The sequence below is a fragment of the Lepidochelys kempii genome, chromosome 14, assembly GCF_965140285.1.
Source record: "Lepidochelys kempii isolate rLepKem1 chromosome 14, rLepKem1.hap1, whole genome shotgun sequence".
Classification (NCBI taxonomy): domain Eukaryota; kingdom Metazoa; phylum Chordata; order Testudines; family Cheloniidae; genus Lepidochelys; species Lepidochelys kempii.
The window spans coordinates 775,529-795,295 of record NC_136393.1 but is presented as its reverse complement, the minus strand read 5'-3'; the positions used below and the strand labels follow the sequence as shown (position 1 = coordinate 795,295).

General features: G+C 57.2%; 3 protein-coding genes across 4 annotated transcripts; 2 read left to right on the top strand and 1 right to left on the bottom strand.

Moving 5' to 3' along the window:
• Positions 1-45: 45 nt before the first annotated feature.
• On the top strand, positions 46-3,439 carry ANAPC11 (anaphase promoting complex subunit 11). Of its 2 annotated transcripts, none has more exons than XM_073311291.2 (3): positions 46-105; positions 1,917-2,062; positions 2,146-3,439. In XM_073311291.2, exons 2-3 carry the CDS (start codon positions 1,954-1,956, stop codon positions 2,289-2,291), a joined length of 255 nt encoding a protein of 84 aa, XP_073167392.1. In that variant the 5' UTR covers positions 46-105; positions 1,917-1,953; the 3' UTR covers positions 2,292-3,439. The 2 variants fall into 2 exon arrangements, with proteins under 2 accessions (XP_073167392.1, XP_073167391.1); XM_073311290.2 differs by having other exon boundaries at positions 54-134.
• Positions 3,440-5,216: 1,777 nt separating this feature from the next.
• Positions 5,217-6,088, top strand: NPB (neuropeptide B). Its single transcript, XM_073311616.1, has 2 exons — positions 5,217-5,529; positions 5,887-6,088. The coding sequence occupies exons 1-2, from the start codon at positions 5,293-5,295 to the stop codon at positions 6,013-6,015; spliced, it is 366 nt and encodes a 121-aa protein (XP_073167717.1). The 5' UTR covers positions 5,217-5,292; the 3' UTR covers positions 6,016-6,088.
• Positions 6,089-7,105: 1,017 nt separating this feature from the next.
• Positions 7,106-18,956, bottom strand: LOC140898007 (guanine nucleotide-binding protein G(o) subunit alpha-like). Its single transcript, XM_078848681.1, is given in 8 exon segments — positions 7,106-7,560; positions 7,562-7,673; positions 10,670-10,757; positions 12,315-12,386; positions 12,989-13,118; positions 16,895-17,023; positions 17,674-17,689; positions 18,947-18,956. Coding segments are annotated over 8 exon segments (621 nt in total). The 3' UTR covers positions 7,106-7,496.
• Positions 18,957-19,767: the final 811 nt, after the last annotated feature.

The following is a 19,767-nucleotide window of genomic DNA, read 5'->3' as shown; positions in this document are numbered from 1 at the left end:
GACGCCCGGCTCTATAGGGCCGAGGCAGGGGCGGGGGCGGGGCGCGTCTGGCGGGGGGCGGGACTTCCGGCACGCGGCCATTGAGATTCCCGCCGGCCCGAGCCTGTGAGCTGGAGTCGGTTGTGTCGTCTCGGGTGGGGCTGCTGGGATGCGAGCCGGGATCCGGGGGGGCCTCCCCGGGGGCGGGGCGGGAGAGATCTGCGGGGGGGGTTCCCCGGGGGCGGAGCCGGACAGATCCTATCGGGGGGCGCGCCGGGGGCGGGGCGGGAGAGATCCGGGGGGAGGGGACGCCCCGGGGGCGGGAGAGATCTGCGGGGGGGGTTCCCCGGGGGCGGGACGGGAGAGATCGGGGGGGTGGGGGGCTTCCCGGGGGCGGAGCCGGAGAGATCTGTGGGGGGGCTCCCCGGGAGCGGGAGAGATCCGGGGGGGCTCCCCGGGGGCGGAGCTGGAGAGATCCTATGGGGGGGGCTCCCCGGGGGCGGGAGAGATCTGGGGGGGAGGAGGTTCCCCGGGAGCGGGAGAGATGGAGGGGGGCTCCCCGGGGGCAGAGCCGGAGAGATCCTGTGGGGGGGCTCCCCGGGGGCAGAGCCGGAGAGATCCTGTGGGGGGGCTCCCCGGGAGCGGGAGAGATCCGGGGGGGCTCCCCGGGGGCGGAGCTGGAGAGATCCTATGGGGGGGGCTCCCCGGGGGCAGAGCCGGACAGATCCTATGGGGGGGCTCCCCGGGAGCGGGAGAGATCCGGGGGGGGAGGAGGTTCCCCGGGAGCGGGAGAGATGGAGGGGGGCTCCCCGGGGGCGGGAGAGATCCGGGGGGGCTCCCCGGGGGCAGAGCCGGACAGATCCTATGGGGGGGCTCCCCGGGGGCGGGAGAGATCTGGGGGGGGGTCAGACTCCTTTGAGCCTCGGCTTGCAGTGGTGCATTCCGGGTCATGCTGAGCTCTGGGGGGCTGCAGATCCCCTGTTTCGCATGTCAGCACCTTTCCCTTGGGGTGCGGGGAAGCCTTTCCTTCTCAGCCCTGGTCATGGCGGGAAGCGATCAAGGGACATGCTAATAGGGGCTGCTGAGATCCATTTTCATTCTGGCCCATGGAAACACAAAGGTGCCTACATCCTCTCAGCAGTGCAGCAAGGAAGCCTGGAGCGTAAGGGCAGGGGGCTCAGGCCTCTTAGGCTCCTGCTACTCCTACCACGGAGTCAGACCAGTTGCCTGACCTTGACCAAATCCGTTCCTCTCACTAAAAGAAAAGGAGGACTTGTGGCACCTTAGAGACTAACCAATTTATTTGAGCATGAGCTTTCGTGAGCTACAGCTCACTTCATCGGATGCATACTGTGGAAACTGCAGAAGACATTATATACACAGAGACCATGAAACAATACCTCCTCCCACCCCACTCTCCTGCTGGTAATAGCTTTTATTGTTTCATGGTCTCTGTGTATATAATGTCTTCTGCAGGTTCCACGGTATGCATCCGATGAAGTGAGCTGTAGCTCACGAAAGCTCATGCTCAAATTGGTTAGTCTCTAAGGTGCCACAAGTACTCCTTTTCTTTTTGCAAATACAGACTAACACGGCTGTTACTCTGAAACCTGTTCCTCTCACTGTTACTCAGTTTCCTCATCTGTAAAGTGGGGGGTGTTTATCCTGATATGCCCAATGATGGGGCAAGGTCACTAAATGGGTGTTGGTGAGCCAGGGTTTAAAATCTGGAGTGAGAATCTCCTGAGGACAGAGGTTCACTAGTAGCCACTGAGCTGTGGGGGAGGGAACAGCCCATCCACATCCTACTTTGAACTGCCCTAGGGGAGAAAGCAATGCTGGTAAGCTGCATGGCCCCTGGGGAGATGAGCTGTTTCAGCTGGGAAACCAAAGGGTTAGAAATGAAACTCAATCTGAGCAACTGGTTCTCCTGCCAGGTGCTGACTTGACTCTGATGCACACAGCCTGGCTAGGATGAAGGTGAAGATAAAGAGCTGGAATGGTGTAGCCTCCTGGCTCTGGGTGGCCAATGATGAGAACTGTGGCATCTGCCGGATGGCCTTTAATGGCTGCTGCCCAGACTGTGAGTAACCCAGGCCCCTTGGCCCCTGCAGTATTTCAGCCCAGGTGCTCCCTTTTCTCCTCATAAGTTTTGTCCCTTTGTAGGTAAGGTGCCTGGAGATGACTGCCCCCTGGTGTGGGGCCAGTGCTCCCACTGCTTCCACATGCACTGCATTCTCAAGTGGCTGAATTCACAGCAAGTCCAGCAGCACTGTCCTATGTGCCGGCAAGAGTGGAAATTCAAGGAGTGACAGAGCCCCCTGCAGCCAGCAGATCTACTTGGATTTAATGGGCTGTTGTTAAAGTGTTTTGTTGGGATTCAGCCCCTCTCTCCACATCCTGGAACAGTGAATTATTTATACAGCATAATATGTATCCCTGGCCCTTATAGAGAACTTTAGCAGATAATTCTTGTCCCCAAGTAATTGATTCACCATAGGCAAAAAGGAAGCCTGGGGCAGAAGGAGCAGTGGAGACATGACTGGAAGCCTCTGAGTGGTGCATGTTAACCTTTCCCACCATGACGCTGGTTCCACACACTGTCAAAATTTTCAGTATTATTAATTGCTTCATTCTGGGCACAGTCAGCATCTCAACTTTCTCTGTTCCCATAAGGTCTACACAACACATGTGGGCCTCAGTAAAAAGTCAGGGGTTGGGCTGGGTACATCTCATGTTGGCCCTTCTATGATAAGGGCTCCTTTTGCCATGCAGACATGGGTCTGTGGTTTGGGTGCCTTATTTAAAACACCCGGGACCTGATCTTTTTTAGTATCCTTCACAACTCCACCCAAAGTCAGCAGGAGCTCTGAACCTTTGAAAAGCTGGCTTCTTGTGGCAGCTCTTCCTTAACTAAAAGGGACCTTCCTGTTTAAATAAACCCTTTCCCAGCTCTTGCATCATGGGAACCTTCCCATCCTTCTTCTCTGAAGAGACCTCTAGACCTGTCCTGACGGTGCCTCCCTCCATTCCCTGAGAAATCACCACTATCCAGTGATGTGGGTATTCTGTACCTTACTGGTGAGAGATGGTCACATCATCTCAAAGCTTTCTTTAGTTGAAATGGGATTCTTAGTGCCCTATGCAGCTCTCCATCCAGGTGCTCAGCTCCTGATGCCTTTGGCAACCATTTCCCCATGCACCACAGGCAGGCTGGGCCCTGAACTGATGCCTTCAAATACAGTAGTAGAGAAGTGAAGGCTGTTGTGTGGCCAGTAGGATAAGTGGCCTGCCTCCCACCACAGCCAGAGACACATCCACAGGTCAGGTGTGCTGTTCAGCACCAGACTAATGTAAATTCTTTGAACCCAAGTTGCTTTGGGACAACAGTGTAAGTCAGTTTCCAGCTGTAAGGTGGCAATCACTGGACTGGTTTCAATAAACTCATAGCTGTGATTAATTTCTCTTCATGCTTTTTGCCTCTGAGCCAAGTGGGGGGTGTCTCCAGAGCTGGTCAGATACCCACAAGCACACCACAAACAGCAGAGAAAGGTTGTTGCCATGCCATCAACAAAGACTTTCCCTAGATGTGCGGCAAGGTGGTAGAATGTGATCTATGGCTTTAACTTAGCCATTCTGGCTGTCCCTGCTACGTGGAGGGGGCCCTGCACTACCCTGGCACATTGCTCACGTCCTACGGACCAACTGTGCTTGATGCTTCATCCTTGACAAAATCCCTCCCCAGTATGTCAGTCTTCTCTGCCATGCAGCCCACCCCCAGGTGGAATGTATAATGGGAGCCTCTTAGTGTGGAACCTGGCATGTGATGGATGCTTATCAGCCTAGAACAAGGACTTCTCCTGGAAATGTGACATGAGGGGATCCTTTATTAAATGGGCAGTGGGTGGCGGCAAAGAGTACAATGTGTCCCCTTAAGGATGGGGCTGCTAGTTGAACCAAAGACACAAGATGTAACAATGATCCCTTTGTGGGGTTCTGCAGGGGAGAATGATACGCAGTGGGAATCAATTAGTGGGACCAAAAGTATGGGGTGGCTTCTCATTTCGGCCTGGTACCTGAGCCAGCCAGAGTGCAGCTTGCAAAGCCCCTCACCTATTCAGTCCCAAGCCCCTAGTTTAATGCTGTGCCCTCTCTCCGGCGACCGTCTGTGTACATACACAGGGTCTGTCCGATCCATTAGAGGGCACCAGAAACCAGGCGATCAACAGGGAGAGCCCGTGGTCTGTTTGCCTCGCCCTGCCCTCACAGTTAGCGCAAACCGGGGCTCCCCAGCATGGGGGTGCTCAGTCCGCTCCCCAAACCACTTGTGCCATCGCCACGGGCAGCGCCGGTGCAGTGGCCCACCCCACTAGTCTGAAAGGGGGCTACTTCCTTGTGTAGGGGGCAGCTGGGGGAGGTTGCTTGTGCTGGCTTGAAGTGGTTTCCATTAGACGCAGGGTTTCAAGTTTCGTTCAGTGGCTCTCAGCATCCCCACCGCGCAAGCTGTTCCAGCGCGGCTCCAGGAATGAAAGAATGTCGGGGGAGCTCCAAGCGGGCAGGTCGCTCCAGGGACGGGACAACCCCAGGGAGCCTCGGAGGGTAGCCCGGCTTTATCGACCCCCAACCCGCCGCTTTCCGGCTTGGGGGGCGCTCGTACTGGCTGGGGGCCCGGACAGACCCCCACCGGGCTCAGAGGCTGTGCCGGCGGCCCGCAGGGGTGGGGGAGCCCTGGGCACCCGGACAGGGGGATTTCAGCAGAGGGGTTTGGGGCTATGAACTGCAGCTTGTAGGGCGGTGACTGAGCAGGACCCAGCCCGGGCAGTTCGCAGCCTTTTGTCAGACGTGTTCGCGCCCGGCCCCCTTCTACCGTAGGAGCGCAGAGCTGTGTCCCGGGGGGTCCGGCTCCCGCCGCTGGCCTCAGCCGGCCGCTCTACGGAGCTTGAGTTGCCTTTGCTCAGAGTTGCCGTACGTCTGTCGGCCCCCCCATGTCCCCCGGGGGCCGGGGGTGCAGCGCCGAGCTTATCCCTGCGCCCCACAAACCGGCTCTGTCCCGGGGCGGGGCGGGGCCCCTGGCGACCCTGCACCGAGCCCACCCACGGACTGGCCTCCGGCCCCGCGCCGAGCCCCCCCAGCGCGCCCGGGCCCCGCGCCGAGCCCCCCCAGCGCGCCCGGGCCCCGCGTCTCCGCCTCCGCGGAGCCCCGCGCAGCGCCAGGCGCCTCCCCCGGCTGCCGCCCCCCGCCCGCTCCCCGCTATAAGGGGCGGCCGATGGCAGCGCCTCACTCGGAGCCGCCGCCGCCAGACCCCGCTGCACCATGCAGGGAGCCCGCGCCCTGCTCTGCCTCGCCCTGGCCGCGCTGCTGGGCCCGCCCGCCGAGGCGTGGTACAAGCAGGCGGCCGGCCCCAGCTACTACTCGGTGGGCAGAGCCTCGGGACTGCTGTCCGGGGTCCGCCGGGCGCCCCACGTCCGCCGCGTCGAGAGCGGGACAGACAGCGCCGAGCGCCGCGCCGCGCCGCTGCCCCCCGAGCCGGGCCCCGCGCTCAGGAGCATGGTGAGTAGCCCCCACTCAGAGCCCCGGGGGGGGGACTGCCCCAGGGCTGCCCCCAGGCCCCCACTCAGAGCCCCGGGGGGGATTGCTGCCCCAGGGCCCCCCTGTCTCAGAGTGATCCCCAGCAGCCCCTCCAGCCTGCACCTGCAGGACCCGCCCCTGCAGGCTGGAGCCCCCCCGCCCCCCGGCGGGGCAGCTGCAGCCCCTGGCCCCAGCAGGCAGGCGTGGGGGGAAGAACTCTGCCTCCCTTTCACCTCTGAAGATGCCCAGCCAGTCCCTCGTGCTGCGTGGGCACGGGTAGGGGGTATGTGTCCCGGACGGCTCTCTGCAGGCTGTAACCACCCCCTTCTCTGCCCCCAGGCTGTCTGTGTGAAGGACCTTGGCCTGGAGCTGCAGAGCTGCCAGCTGCTGTCCGGAGCCCCCAGCACTATCCAGTGCAAGGCTGATGTCACCATCTCCCTGGACCCCTCAGACTGTACCAGCACCTAATCCCTCTTGCCCCACGCTATGGGGGAGGGGCACCCTATCCTCTGCATCTGACAATAAAGGCACCTTTAAACCATCTCTTCTCTCCTCTGCCTGGGGCGGGGGGAGGAGATGCCAGCCCTAGGAATGCTCTGCCCCCAGGGTTCTGCTCACACCTGCTTCCCCCTGGAGGGACCTGCCCCTGCTCACCTCATGGGGATCCCTAAGAGGCTATGCTAGGAGGAAGGGGCCACAGCTGGGAACTTGCTCCGTACCCCCCCACCCAGGGCAGGCTGAGCATCACTCCACCCCCAAAGACCCCCACTCAGCATGGGACCAATCACACTAGCCAGCCAGAGACATGCAGGACTCAGGCCACAGCAGCCCCATTGACAGGATCAGGCCCTTCCCCCGTTATCTTACTGTCCTGGCCCAAATGCCATCCATTCAGCCAGCTCTTCCCCCCTTCCTCCCCTTTAATGCACAGATGGGGGGTGGGGGTGGAAACAGCATTTATTTACATCTCTCCCTGCAGTGGCAGGGAGCTCAGAATCTCTCGCAAGGGATCTGGGCTAAGTCTGGGTCCAGGCCTTTCTCTCCCACCCCTACCCCCCGAAGTCTGGAAAAAGGCAGCAGCCTCCTGTGGGCAAGGGGGGCTTCCCCCGAGCCCCACGAACTGAAAAGGGGTGGGGAGTGTGGGCCGAGCCCCCGAGCCTACTGACCATCCTAGCTTGGTCTGCACCAGGGGCCGAGGTAGGTGTGGGGGAGGCCAGCTCTTGGTTTTAAATTGGAGGCTCCAACTGCTCCTGCAGAGAGCCTGCCTCCAACTGGTTCAGTGCGGTGCTGATGAAAGGCAACAAGCCGGCCCACAACCAGAGACTGGCGGGGCAGGAGCCGCTGCAGTGCCTCAGGCAGAGGAAAATGGCAGATTCAAAGCACATGTACAACCCCAGGCCCCCCAGCTCAGCCCTGCCCCTTAGGGATTAGAGCAGGGGTTCTCAAACTGGGGGTCGGGACCCCTCGGGGGTCACAAGGTTATTACATGGGGGGGGTTGTGAGCTGTTGACCTCCACCCCAAATCCTGCTTTGCCTCCAGCATTTAGAAGGTGTTAAATATATTTTAAAGGTTTTTAATTCATAAGGGGGGTTGCACGCAGAGGCTCGCGATGTGAAAGGGGACACCCGTAAAAAAGTTTGAGAGGCACTGGCTTAGTTACCATGCATGGGGTAGTACTACCTCAACCTGGGCACAATGTGGGGGGAGGAGGGAAGAGGTCCTTATCCCAGATGGAGCCAAGCAGAAGGAGCTAGTCCCAGAAGAACAGAAGGCTTAGGGATGATGGAGCCAGGCAGGCCCCTTGATGCCATCATATGTCCCTCTCCGGCCCAGTCAGCAGTCCTGTCTGTAGCCAACGGCATCTCACTTGAACTCTAGCAGCAAGCCTCCCCCCAGAATCGCAGAGGCAGAAAGCAGCCCCTGGCACTGCAGCTCCCCTGCCTGGGCTTCACAGCGGAGTGGCTGCCTCCAGGTTTTCCTGGACGATGGTGTCCGTCACCACGTGGAATACCCCTGCACGTGTCGGCGGAGACGTGGTGGTAGATCAGTTTCTGGGGGGTCTCACTGCACGACAGGAAGAGGCTGGTGATACATCGGGCTGCAGCACCCACATCACAGTCTGCACCTGCAGGGGAACAGATGAGGGCAAGTGAGATGGAAAATCTGCACCACTTCCCCCTGTGCGGCACACGCACCATGCAAACGCCCATTCCCACAGCAGGCAGGAGCGCACTCTCCCAGGACAGGGCAACAGGAGACGGCCATCTCCAAGCAGGGGTGGGCTGGACAGCACCTGTGCTCTTGCTTGTAACCAGGTGGCAGCCCTCTGCCCCATCTGGCACGTAGGGAATCCACTTCTAGGAGCAATCCACTGACGGTCCTGGCCTGTCCCTAATGGAGGAGCCCACGTGGGCCAGCACAGGACACAGGCCCAACCCCAAGGAGCTCACCATCCAGAGGGGCACAAGGAGGCTGCGGCGGGGGAGCTATCAATGGAGAAAGTGCAGTTCAAGGGGAGGCTGGAAAGGGGAGAGTGAGGCTGTTCCAGGTCTTGGGACAGCAGCAGGCCTGAGACAGGGGAGAGGCTCAGGCAGGGTAATCCCTGAGCGGGTGCACAACGGCTGGGATGCACACAGGGCTTTAGTCAGAGTTGGAGGGAGGGGCAGGTCTGCCTTTATAAACCAGCCACCCAGTACCAAGTGTGACATCACAATTTACTGCCATGGACTCTACTGGTGTCATGTCAGTCTGTGACATCACTAATTAGAATGGAGAATGTCTAACCAGGGGCAATGCTGGGAAAGGAATTTAAGGAAGACAGCAGGAAAATGGCAAAAGGCCAAATGTCAGCACAAGGCTTAATCCTGGCTGACCTCGGGGCCAGGTCTCCCACTGCCTGCTCCGCAGCTCCAGGAGGGACACAAGGTTCTTTCTTCAGGGGAGAATTGGCTCCACTCAATGGGAGCTGCACTTGCCCCCCCCCCATATCTGCCAAGGAGGAGAACAGAGTCTGGCAGTGTTTTGAGACCACCCCTCAACTCCCCAGCAAACCCTGCTCTCTGCTCTTAGCTATTTATTTCAGCTGGGCTCAGCCAGCACCTTACACACCTCCTCCTTGTCTCATGCTTATTCAGTCTCTCCACCAAGGGCTGTAATGTCCCCAGCTTTCCTAGTGTGTGCTGCCTGCCATTTTGTATTCTGTGTTGAAGAACCAGCTGGCCTTGACAGGGGCCAGTCTATTACACTGCAGTCCAGCCAGGAGCCTGGCTCAGACAAGGTGCTGGACACATAGCTGAACAACAGTGACTGAGGAGCCATCAGAGAGCTATCTAGGACCATCAACAGGGATTGTCTCTCACTGCTGGTCTTATAATCTCACAATTAACTCTCTACAGGTGCCTGACTGGAGGGGCAGGACTGGAGTTTCTCAGTCTGGGCACAGGGCTAAAGGGAGTAAGACTGTATTTTAGAGAGAGTGCTCTCAGAGAAGTGGGGTCATCACACGCCAGAAGTCTAGGCTGGAGAGGAGACAGAAGGCAAGAGGGATTCTGCCTGGCCTGACATGCAGACTTCGGACTCCCAGAAGGGATGAGCTCAGAGTAGGGGAGGGGACGTCTGAGGACTGTTTGTCAGTTTGCAAAGATCCATAACTCTCTAGCACTTATAAGAGTAAAGTGACCGTGGATAAGAAATCCCCTTGCTAAGCTTGTGTTCCTTGCCTTCCCACCATGCTGCCCCTGAAGGGGTTAAACTAGAAGCCAGAGCATCTACAGCTAGGTGGAACTCTGGGGCATAATATAGAAAGAAAAAGGAGTACTAGTGGCACCTTAGAGACTAACTAATTTATTTGAGCGTAAGCTTTCGTGAGCTACAGCTCACTTCATCGGATGCATGCAGTGAGCTGTAGCTCACGAAAGCTCATGCTCAAATAAATTGGTTAGTCTCTAAGGTGCCACAAGTACTCCTTTTCTTTTTGCGAATACAGACTAACACGGCTGCTACTCTGAAACCTGTCAAGGGGCATAATGTGTGAGTGACTAGGGGCTCAAGAGGTATGAGGCACAGGTTTTGGGGACTAGGGCACTGGGGTTGCAAAGCCCCATGACTTAAAGAAAAGCTCACAAGGAGAGTGCTCTAGAGACCCAGAGTCTCGGGCTTAAAGACAGGTGGATAGGGCCCAAGTACAACAGATTAGTGACTGTCCAGAAGAGAGGACTAAGCTGGGTTGCAACATGTGGATTTCAGTCCCAGCAAGAAGCACCCCTAGGAATGGTTCTGTCCCTTGGGACCACATGGCACCAACTACAGACCCTGAGAAAAGCCAAAGGGGCCCTCAGTGCAGATGTTCTCAAGGCTCAGGTGTGGGCTGTGATGCTCCACAGGACACAAAAGCCTCAGCTCCTCACCATCTTGTGGTTTCCCCTCCCTGAGCTGAGCAAGGCCATGCCCTGCAAAGTGAGGTTCCCGGAGGCTAAGGCTGCTCAGCACACTGTAGGACTTGGCCCTAAGGAAACCATTCCGCACTGGTTGGCTCCAGCAGAGGGGATGAGGGTCTTATAGTAAAGCTAAGGATTCACAGGCCCCAGAGCTCAGCAGCTCCAGGTAAACTGCTTCGCTACGTGAACACATGGGACCCTAGCCCCCATGCTGGAGGCTCATTAGTGTGTCATGAGTGTGCGTGCTGCCCTGTCAGACCCCAGAACAGGGAGGCTGCAACAAACCAAACTTCCTAACACTGACTACTCCTGCCACGTCAAGATCTCCCACAAAATTCAGCAGCTGGAGAGGATCTTCCCTGCTCTGAGGCTCAGCTTGCTAATCTCAGCTCAGGCAGAGAAGCAGGCGCTTAGAGACAAAATCCACGTGGAGATGTTTATTTTATAAAGACAAATCTGAAGAGGCAGGAAAGTCATCTAAACTGGTTCCCATCCTGTACCTGGCTCACTACTGCTCGCGACACCCACCAGGTCACAGCAGGGACCCCTGCTCCTTTGGCAGTCTGTTTCTGTGCTGGACCTGCCCCTTGTGCACACCCAGGAGGAGGAGCAGCACCATGCCCTGCCACCTCAGCAGCAAAGCTTGGTGAGTGCCCAGGGGCAGAGCAGGACGGAGGGAACCTACCTGGGTACTGAGGAAAGGAGAGACGCAGGTGCCTCCCCAGGTGCAGGATCTTCTCTTGGAGAAGGTTGATTTTATTCAGAAACAAGATCTGTGAAAAAAGCAGGATGATGAGAACCTGTCCTGGCCCTACAGGTCCTGTTCCCCAAGTCCCCTCCTCTCCTCCCGACCATGGCACTGCAGCATAGACCCCACCCACCCCCAATGCCTTATCTGCAGGACGATGCTGGGACGGTTAAAGGGGCAGCTTTGCCTAGTCTCCACTGAGAATCCTCACTTTGGGAGGGGGAGGAGATTTAACATCTCTCCCTCCCACACCATCTTCCAGCCCAGCACTGCAGGCCAGTGGCAAACAGCAGCGATTTAGGGCTTGGTTCATGGTAGTCCCATGGCTCCTTTACTCTGCCAGAGCCAGACTACAGGAGATCCTCCAGCGCAGGGGGATTCCTTGGCTGGCTAAGCGCTGCTCCCTCGTATGTTGCTGTGCTCCAGCTACTGCCAGAAGGCAGCTGGGCGCAAGGTAGGGCAAATGCCGAGGCTGGTGCCAATACTGTACAGCCCCACAGGCGCCATGACGCCACCTCTCCCACTGCCTGGGATCCAGCACCAACCTCGGGCTGGGTTCAAGGAGTATAGCACAGTTGGTCTGACCGTAGCGCCTAGAAGCCCCTGCCAAGATCAGAGCCCCTCATGCTGAGAGTGCCGCACAGACAGCGAGAGAGAGTCCCTGCCCCAAAGGGCTCCCAGTGACAAGACAAGACAGGCAAAGGGTCCCCTGCCATCTCTATGCACAGGGTCACCCAGCACGCTAGTGGCAGAACCAGGAGCAGAACCCAGGACTCCTGAGGGCCCTGACAACAGGCCCTGAATCCTCACAGTGCCCTGGGAGGTAGGGGAGAGTTCACCCCATTGTATCAATGGGGTACAGGGAGAGGGAAGTGACTCACCAAGGTCATGTGGTCAGTGGGAAAGCCGGGAGTCAAGATTCCCAGTCTCCTGCTTTAATCACTAGACTAGGCTCCTGCCTATGCCAAATCCACCGGGGGCAGCCAGGGGACCCCTGTGGGGAACAGAGGAGGTGACCGGAGGTCCCACTTCTAGGTCCAGTTATCCTGTCAGGAACAGGATTGACTGACCACCCCTGGCTTGAATTGCAGGAACTCAGTGCTCATAAGGCAGATGCCACTGTTTAATCATCTCATTAGCAGAAATAAATTAACCAATTAGCGAATGAGATAAGTGACAGGGCCCGGCACTAACTAACACTGTCAGGCAGAACCAGTCCCAGCTCCACAGAGACAGCAGCAGCTGCTTCTTAATTACAAGTAGCAGCACCATGCAGAGAAGGAGCTGGAGTCCAGGCTGCCAGAAGTGGTACCAGTGTCTCATCACAGTGCCAGGATCCCCGGAGCAAGAGCCTGCTGTGCTCAGGTAAGGGGAGCAATGGGATAGCAGGACCATCCCACCCCTGCCATGTGCTGCAGCTTGCCCGTACGCCACCTGATGCTGGGACAGTACAGGATGGGGAGAGCCGTGAGCTCGCTGCCCCATTCCTTACAGCTCCTCCTGCTGGGTGAGGCTGGGACGGGAATCTCTGCAGCCAGGGCTTCTGCACTGCTCCCTTACAGGGCCTCTTGCTGGGACTCACCAGGGAAGTGCTTTGGAAGAACACATTGTTGCAGACAGAGGAGAAAAGCTTCATGCTTTCCTGAAGCCGATTCTGAGGAAGAAGGAAAACGACCTTGAACACCATGGAACTGCCGTGAATCAGCAGCAGAGCCAGTGGCCAACGCCAGCCAGCTCCCTGGGGACAGGGAGCACCCCTCTGCTTTCTTCCCCCAACCTGCAGGCCCCTGGGTCCTGATCTCAGCACCCCACTCTTGTGCTCTGCTCAGCACTCGGGAGCAAGGGGCCGTGCTGGCTGCATTCTCTCCTTAGGAAGGGCCCGAGGAACATGGAAGGGGGCAAACTGCACAGGCCAGGGGAGTGAGGAGAGATGTACAGATGGATAACGAAGGGCTGTGGGCCAGGGCATGAGAAGCCAGAAGCCCAGGGCTGCAGCTGGATCACTGGCTCTATGAGAGGCTGCAGGGGCGAAAGGAGGGGTTCTGGGCATGGGCAGACTGGCTGGTACAGTACAACCCAGGGGAGACCACAGGTGGGATTGGCAGACTGCTACCGTGCAGCAGGGATGAGGGTTCACGCCCTGGGAGAGGAGCAGCTCAGGCGCAGAGCGAGCCCCAGATTGCACAGCGGCAGAACACTAGTGCCTTGAGCATGAGAAAGTCCCTGGGTCCCCCGACCCACCGAGCCTGGCCTTACCAGTGCTGGCTCCTCTGGGAGGGCCTCATTGTATGCACGGAGAGATGCCACAAACAGCACAGCTCACATGTCCTCTAAGCAGCCGAGCCAGTTCTGGTGCTCAGTGCGCTGCCCACCCACATCGTAGAGCCTGCAAGACACAGGGCAGAGTGCCAAGAGGGTCCGCCCAGCGAGGGGCAAACAGCTTCCCCTAGAAGGGGACTGAGCAGCCAGGTCAGACAGTGAAGGGTTAACCCTCCCAGCGCCATCAGGCTGCTCAGCATCACTGTCCCCATAGAGGAGATACAGGAAGGAGGCATGTGAGAAGGGGCTGCAGCCAGGTCACATTGCCAGGAGTGGAACCCAGGGCTCCTGCGCCCCCCTGCTCACCAGAAATGCTTCCTCACTGATCTTTAGTGCAGTGGTTCTCAACCAGGGGTCTGGGATCCCCTAGGGGGCCACGAGCAGGTTTCAGGGAGTCCGCTAAACACAACGAACATCAGACTCACTAGGGCCCAGGGCAGAAACCCAAAGCCCCACCACATGGGGCTGAAGCCCGGGACCCTACGCCCCACCCCTCAGGGCTGAAGCCAAAGCTGGAGCAATGTAGCCTTGCAGGGCCCGCTGTGGCATGGGGTTCCCAGGCAAACGCCCTGCTTGCTACCCCGCAACGCCAGCCCTGGCTTTCACATGCAGCAAACCGGTTGCTATGGGGAGATTTTACAGCATGTGGGCCGTGGAGATTTTACAGCATGTGGGCCGTGGAGATTTTACTGCATGTTGGGGGGGCTCATGAGGCAAAAGGCTGAGAAGCCCTGCTCTAGTGATGTGCCACTGGGGACGTTCTCAAACCCACCATACTGACTGCCTACCCCCAGTAACTGCTCCACAGCTCTGGCCCCGGCGCCCCGTCAGTCTCCACTGGAGCCCCAGCCCAGGCCCTCAACAGCAGCCCCCAGCCCCAGTCCCACCCAGCCTGCTCAGGAGAGTTTATGTGGAAAGCACAGGCTGCTAGACGGCAGGCTCCCTGCACCTTCCCTTTCCACGGAACCCGCTCTGCAGCCCTGGTGCCCAAGTCAGTGAGTGACAAACACGCGTGATCAGCTCCTTCCAGATGGCAGCTGAAGCTCCAATGAGCCAGTGGAAAACTACTGCCAGAATGCAACGGGCAAATTACAGCCCAGTCCACAGCTCATAAACCTGGCACCATTCCCCGGTGAGCAGTTGTGCTCAGAGTCACTGGCGGCACAGGGACAGGCTGTGCCCAGCTCCCCTCTGTTCCAGAGACTGGCACCAACAGGGACACCAGCACCTCAGCCTGGCACCTGCCAGCTGGGGACCACAGGGATGGGAGAGCGGGGAGAGCTTAAGACTGGTGTCTGCCACATTTCCCAAGGGCCTGGGGGGCTCCGGGCAGCAGCCATGCCCTGGGCTGTGGGACGTGTGGGGAGAGCTGAGAGTCGGGCTCATGCCAAAAGTTATAGCAGCTACTGAAAACAAGAAGAAACTCCCAGCCCTATGAGGGAGGCACGGGGCTTAGACGCTCCCATGCGTGGCCCAGGCCATGTCAGATGCAGCAGCATCTTCCCGCTCCAGTTGTTGGGTTAGTGCCTCACAGCAGGCAGCAGCACAGAAACAGGGACTGTGCCCTCAGGGGAGGGTCTCTGGATGGCCAGATTCACACCAGCGAATCCAAACAGCTCATCACAATAACCACAACCACGCACTGTGCCTGCCCAGAGCCCCTCCATCTGCAGGAGCCTCTGGCACTCAGCTATTCCACACGAGAGCAGAGGGAATGGCCCCCGGCCTGAGGGGTCCCCACAGCCACCCACCAGCCCCAGCGCTCTGCAACCCACCCCTGGAGAGCAGACACCTCGGGCTGCGTTTGAGAACACCGAAGAGTGTTCAGTGTGGGCAGGCAGGCTCTAACCTGCCCCCCGCCCCAGCCCTCACTAGCACCATGCCAGCCCCTCTTGGGCCGAGAGTCCCAGGGCCATCAATTCTTGCTGCTTCTGCTGAGGCGGCCAGTGAGGGGGCAGTCAGTGCTGTGTGGGGTGGAGAGACAGACAGAAACCTGCCCACATGGAACTGGGTCTGGATACCACTGCCAGCCCCCAGATCCCAGTGCCAAACACCTCAACCTTGTCAGGTATTCCCCTCCCACCGCTACCTCAGCTACTAGCAGAAAAGGAGTACTTGGGGCACCTTAGAGACTAACAAATTTATTTGAGCGTAAGCTTTCGTGAGCTACAGCTCACTTCATCGGATGCATTCACTGGAAAATACAGTGAGGAGATTTATATACATAGAGAACATGAAACAATGGGTGTTACCATACACATTGTAACGAGAGTGATCACTTAAGGTGAGCTATTACCAGCAGGAGAGAAAAAAACCTTTTGAAGTGATAATCAAGTTGGGCCATTTCCAGCAGCTGACAAGAACTTCTGGGTACTCTTCTGGCTCTGTCAATCTGTTTCTTCAACTTACAACTACAATACCCACCTGCTGAAGTGAAGAAACAGATTGACAGAGCCAGAAGAGTACCCCGAAGTTACCTACTACAGGACAGGCCCAACAAAAAACATAACAGAACGCCACTAGCTGTCACCTTCAGCCCCCAAATAAAACCTCTCCAAAGCATCATCAAGGATTTACAACCTATCCTGAAGGACGACCCATCACTCTCACAGATCTTGGAGACAGGCCAGACCTTGCTTACAGACAGCCCCCCAACCTGAAGCAAATACCCACCAGCAACCACACACCACACAACAGAACCACTAACCCAGGAACCTATCCTTGCAAGAAAGCCCGTTGCCAACTGTGCCCACATATCTATTCAGGAGACACCATCGTAGGGCCTAATCATATCAGCCACGCCATTAGAGGCTCGTTCACCTGCGCATTTACCAATGTGATATATGCCATCATGTGCCAGCAATGCCCCTCTGCCATGTACATTGGCCAAACTGGACAGTCTCTACGTAAAAGAATAAATGGACACAAATCAGATGTCAAAAATTATAACATTCAAAAACCAGTCGGAGAACACTTCAATCTCTCTGGTCACTCAATTACAGACTTAAGTGGCAATTCTTCAACAAAAAAACTTCAGAAACAGACTCCAATGAGAGACAGCTGAATTGGAATTAATTTGCAAACTGGACACCATTAACTTAGGCTTGAATAGAGACTGGGAGTGGATGGGTCATTACACAAAGTAAAACTATTTCCCCATGTTTATTTCCCCCTCCCCCGTTCCTCATATGTTCTTGTCAACTGCTGGAAATGGCCCACCTTGATTATCACTTCAAAAGGTTTTTTTTCTCTCCTGCTGGTAATAGCCCATCTTACCTGATCACTCTGGTTACAGTGTGTATGGTAACACCCCTTGTTCCATGTTCTCTGTGTATATAAATCTCTCCACTGTATTTTCCACTGAATGCATCCGATGAAGTGAGCTGTAGCTCATGAAAGCTTATGCTCAAATAAATTGGTTAGTCTCTAAGGTGCGACATATCCTCCTTTTCTTTTTGCGGATACAGACTAATACGGCTCCTCCTCTGAAACCTATCAGCTACTAGAGACATTTTAGGTCTTTATCAACGCAAGAAGGACTCAGAAGCCTTCTGTGTGGGAGGACAGGGCTGCTCAGGGAGGACAAGGGAGAGCCACGTGCCAGATAAGCCCACAGAGGGATTAATGGGAAATCAATGGGGCTTTTCTGGTCAGGGCCAGTCTCCCAGTTAGCGCAGTCAAGTAACTATTGGGAAAGTGTCTGCTTAGCAGGCTGATTTCCTCTGGCCCCACCTCCCCAAAGCTCTGGGTGCTGCCAGGCCAGGCCTGACCCCATGCTCCCCTCACAACTCATCCAGCCACTCCCTACCCCAGTGAGTCTCATACGTTGGCCACGCATCTCACCGAAACGCCAGGTCCTTGATCCTGAAGCGAGTCTCAACGACGCCACTTGTGCGCAGTCGGACACGAAGCACGTCGCTTGGCGTCGGCCGGAACTTGGGATGGACGAGCCGTTCCACGTTCTCAAAGAAACTGTGGAGAGCGGGGGAGAGATCCTTATAGCCTCCCTCATCGACACAGCATCCTCCCAGAGTCTGTCCACTCCTCCCTAGCCAGCTCCCCACCACAGAGCCTGACCAATGCCCCTCCCTCACCCAACCAGACTGCTCAGTCCTCCTTCAGCCCCACATTCTCCCCCACCCCAGGCCTCTCTCAAGGCCTTCAAATGACATCACAAGCTCGGGAGAATTCCAGTGCCCACGCTGTGCCCTACCAGTACAGGTGTTTGAGGCAGTTTCGCTGACCCAGGGCTGGGCCCCTGAGCCCCCCAGGAAAGAAACCAAGTCAAATCCTTTTCTAGCCTCCAGCCAATGGCCCAGCTCCCTTGGCGGTAACAGGCATCTCCTTCCAAAGCAAAACAGCACCAACCCCCACAAAGAGCACGCTTGGCCCCATGCCCTGGCCCACCCTAGGCCTTGCATCGACTCCAGGCCTCTGCAGCTTTAACCAAAGCAAACACCCAGCAGATGCTGGGGTCCCTCAGCACAGCCTCTTCTGCTGCCCAGCGCCACATACACCCCTGAACTGGAAGATGCCGGGTGCCCTTAGGGATCCTGAAGCAGGGAGGCACTGCAGGACTGTCCAGCTGAGCACTTAGGGATCCCCACAAACCTGGAGCTCACTGGCCAGAAGAGGGGCCTGGGACCAGAGAGATGGAACATCACAGGGTCAAGAGGTGGCAGCTTGAGAAGCCAACACGTCCACCCACCCCAGCCCAGCAGGGGTCACCCGGACTGGGGCTCATGCTACACCTGAGGCCGTGGACGAGCAAAGCCCCACGACGAGGCTGGAAGATGAGCTCAAAGCCTGGCAGCGTCGGGGGCAGCTCCTGACGGGAGAGTCACTGAAGCTGCTGGTGCAGCCCAGGGCCGCGCCACCCCCGCACTCCCCAGCCCGTCTCGGAAGCCAATTTCCATAATTTCACACGCGCCACGAACGACTCGGCAGCTCCCAGTCAATCCCCCGGCAGGCAGGGGTGGCACTTTATTGACTCTCCCAGGCTCTGCTCTCCTGGGGCTGACACGCACATAAAGCGCTTCCCTCCAGCGGCAATAACGTGCTCGCAATCTCCCCGGCCAGGAGGAGCCGTCCCACACGCAGACAGGCTTTCCAAACAAACGCTCCTCTGGACAAGAGCCCCATCCCAACCCTCTGCCCTTGGGGGGGGGGGGGTGACAAGTGGCTGTCCACCCCCCCACGTCCCTCCAACATCTTGGGGGAGACCCAGGAGTAGTGGTGTCGCCCCCCGTGCGTCCCAGGCTTCAGCACAGATTTGGCAGCTCCCCAACCCTGCGTCCGTGGCCCTAGCTGCAGACAGAACCCCAGAGCACTGACGGTGAACAGCTGACGCTTCCTTCTCCAGGCTTTACTCAGCTCAGGACGCTCTCCCACAACGGGCCTGGCTAGCCAGCGAAAATGATCCTTCAGATCAGGCGCTGAAATTGCTTCTGCGATGCCAAGGCAGAGACCTGGGAGCTGCTGTCTCAGGCTGAGACTCTCCTCCTCCCCAGTGGCACCGGCAGAAGGATGCAGCAAAATCTGCCCTTTAATTCTACTTCCCTGGTCTGGCAGCTTTGGCTGGAGGGCAAAACAAGTCCCAGGCCCCAGGAGAGACGAGCACGTTGACAAACACTCAGGTCTCTCCAGAGATGCAATGCAGCCCCAGGCTTCCCCCCGAAAGCTACCCCAGTCCCAGGCTCTCTCAAGCTGGTGACATTGTGGGAATGGCACCACTGACTGAAGAATTGGGGGCAGTTTATATTATGGCCTATCCCTGCCCCCACAGCAGGACGCACTGGAGCATTAATGGGAGTTGGAGAGAACACAGCAATTCTGGTCACAGCTGGGGGGCCCGCTCCAGGGGCGCCCAGTTGCTCTGAGAGCAGGTGCACTGACCTGCATGCATTCTGGAACTCAGGGCCTCAGCGGAGCCATACAGTAACCACAATTTCCAAGAACAACTCTGAAACAGAAAACAATCAAAGCCCAAACTTGAAATTCATGAGCCTTTCCCGCAAATTAACTCCATGTTTTTTTCCTCCCCCAGGACTCGCAGGCCGCAAGCAAACCCAAGCACAGAAAAAGAGGGGCCCGGAGGCACTAGGAGACTGAAGAATATAAAATGCAAAAAGATTTCTGCTCAGAATCACAATAAGAGGCCGCGAGGAACTGAAGCTCTGCCAGGCACTGTTTATTCCATCTCATCAAGAGAAGCCAAAGTTCCTGAGAAAACGAGTGATACAAGCAGCCAGGCACTGAAGCATTGGGGAGAGCAAAAATTAAATAACATTGACATTTTTAATAACCATTGCAACTGTTTGGGCCCAGAGGCAGCATCTTTCTATGGAAATGTTCAGCTGGGGGTAGAATTGACACTTTTGTTGGGTTGTTTGTATTTAATGACAAACTCTTCTTGAGTCTGACTTTGCAGAGGGAGCCGAGAACTGACAGGTCTCACCGCGCCAGGGAATGAATATGGAAATGGGAACACTCCCACTCCAAGACAAACGCTGAGCTCCAGGAAGGCCCAGAGTGGCTCAGGAGACACAACTTGCCCTTTTGGCAGCTTGAGGCAAGAGCAGGCACAAGGCAGCAGCTGATGGATCTGCAGAGGCACCGAGATGTGGCTAGGAGACGAGCGGCAGGTGTGGTGGTGTCAGACACCAACAACGAGAAAATAAAAATCCAGAATAAAGCATCGGCCACATCCAGTCAAC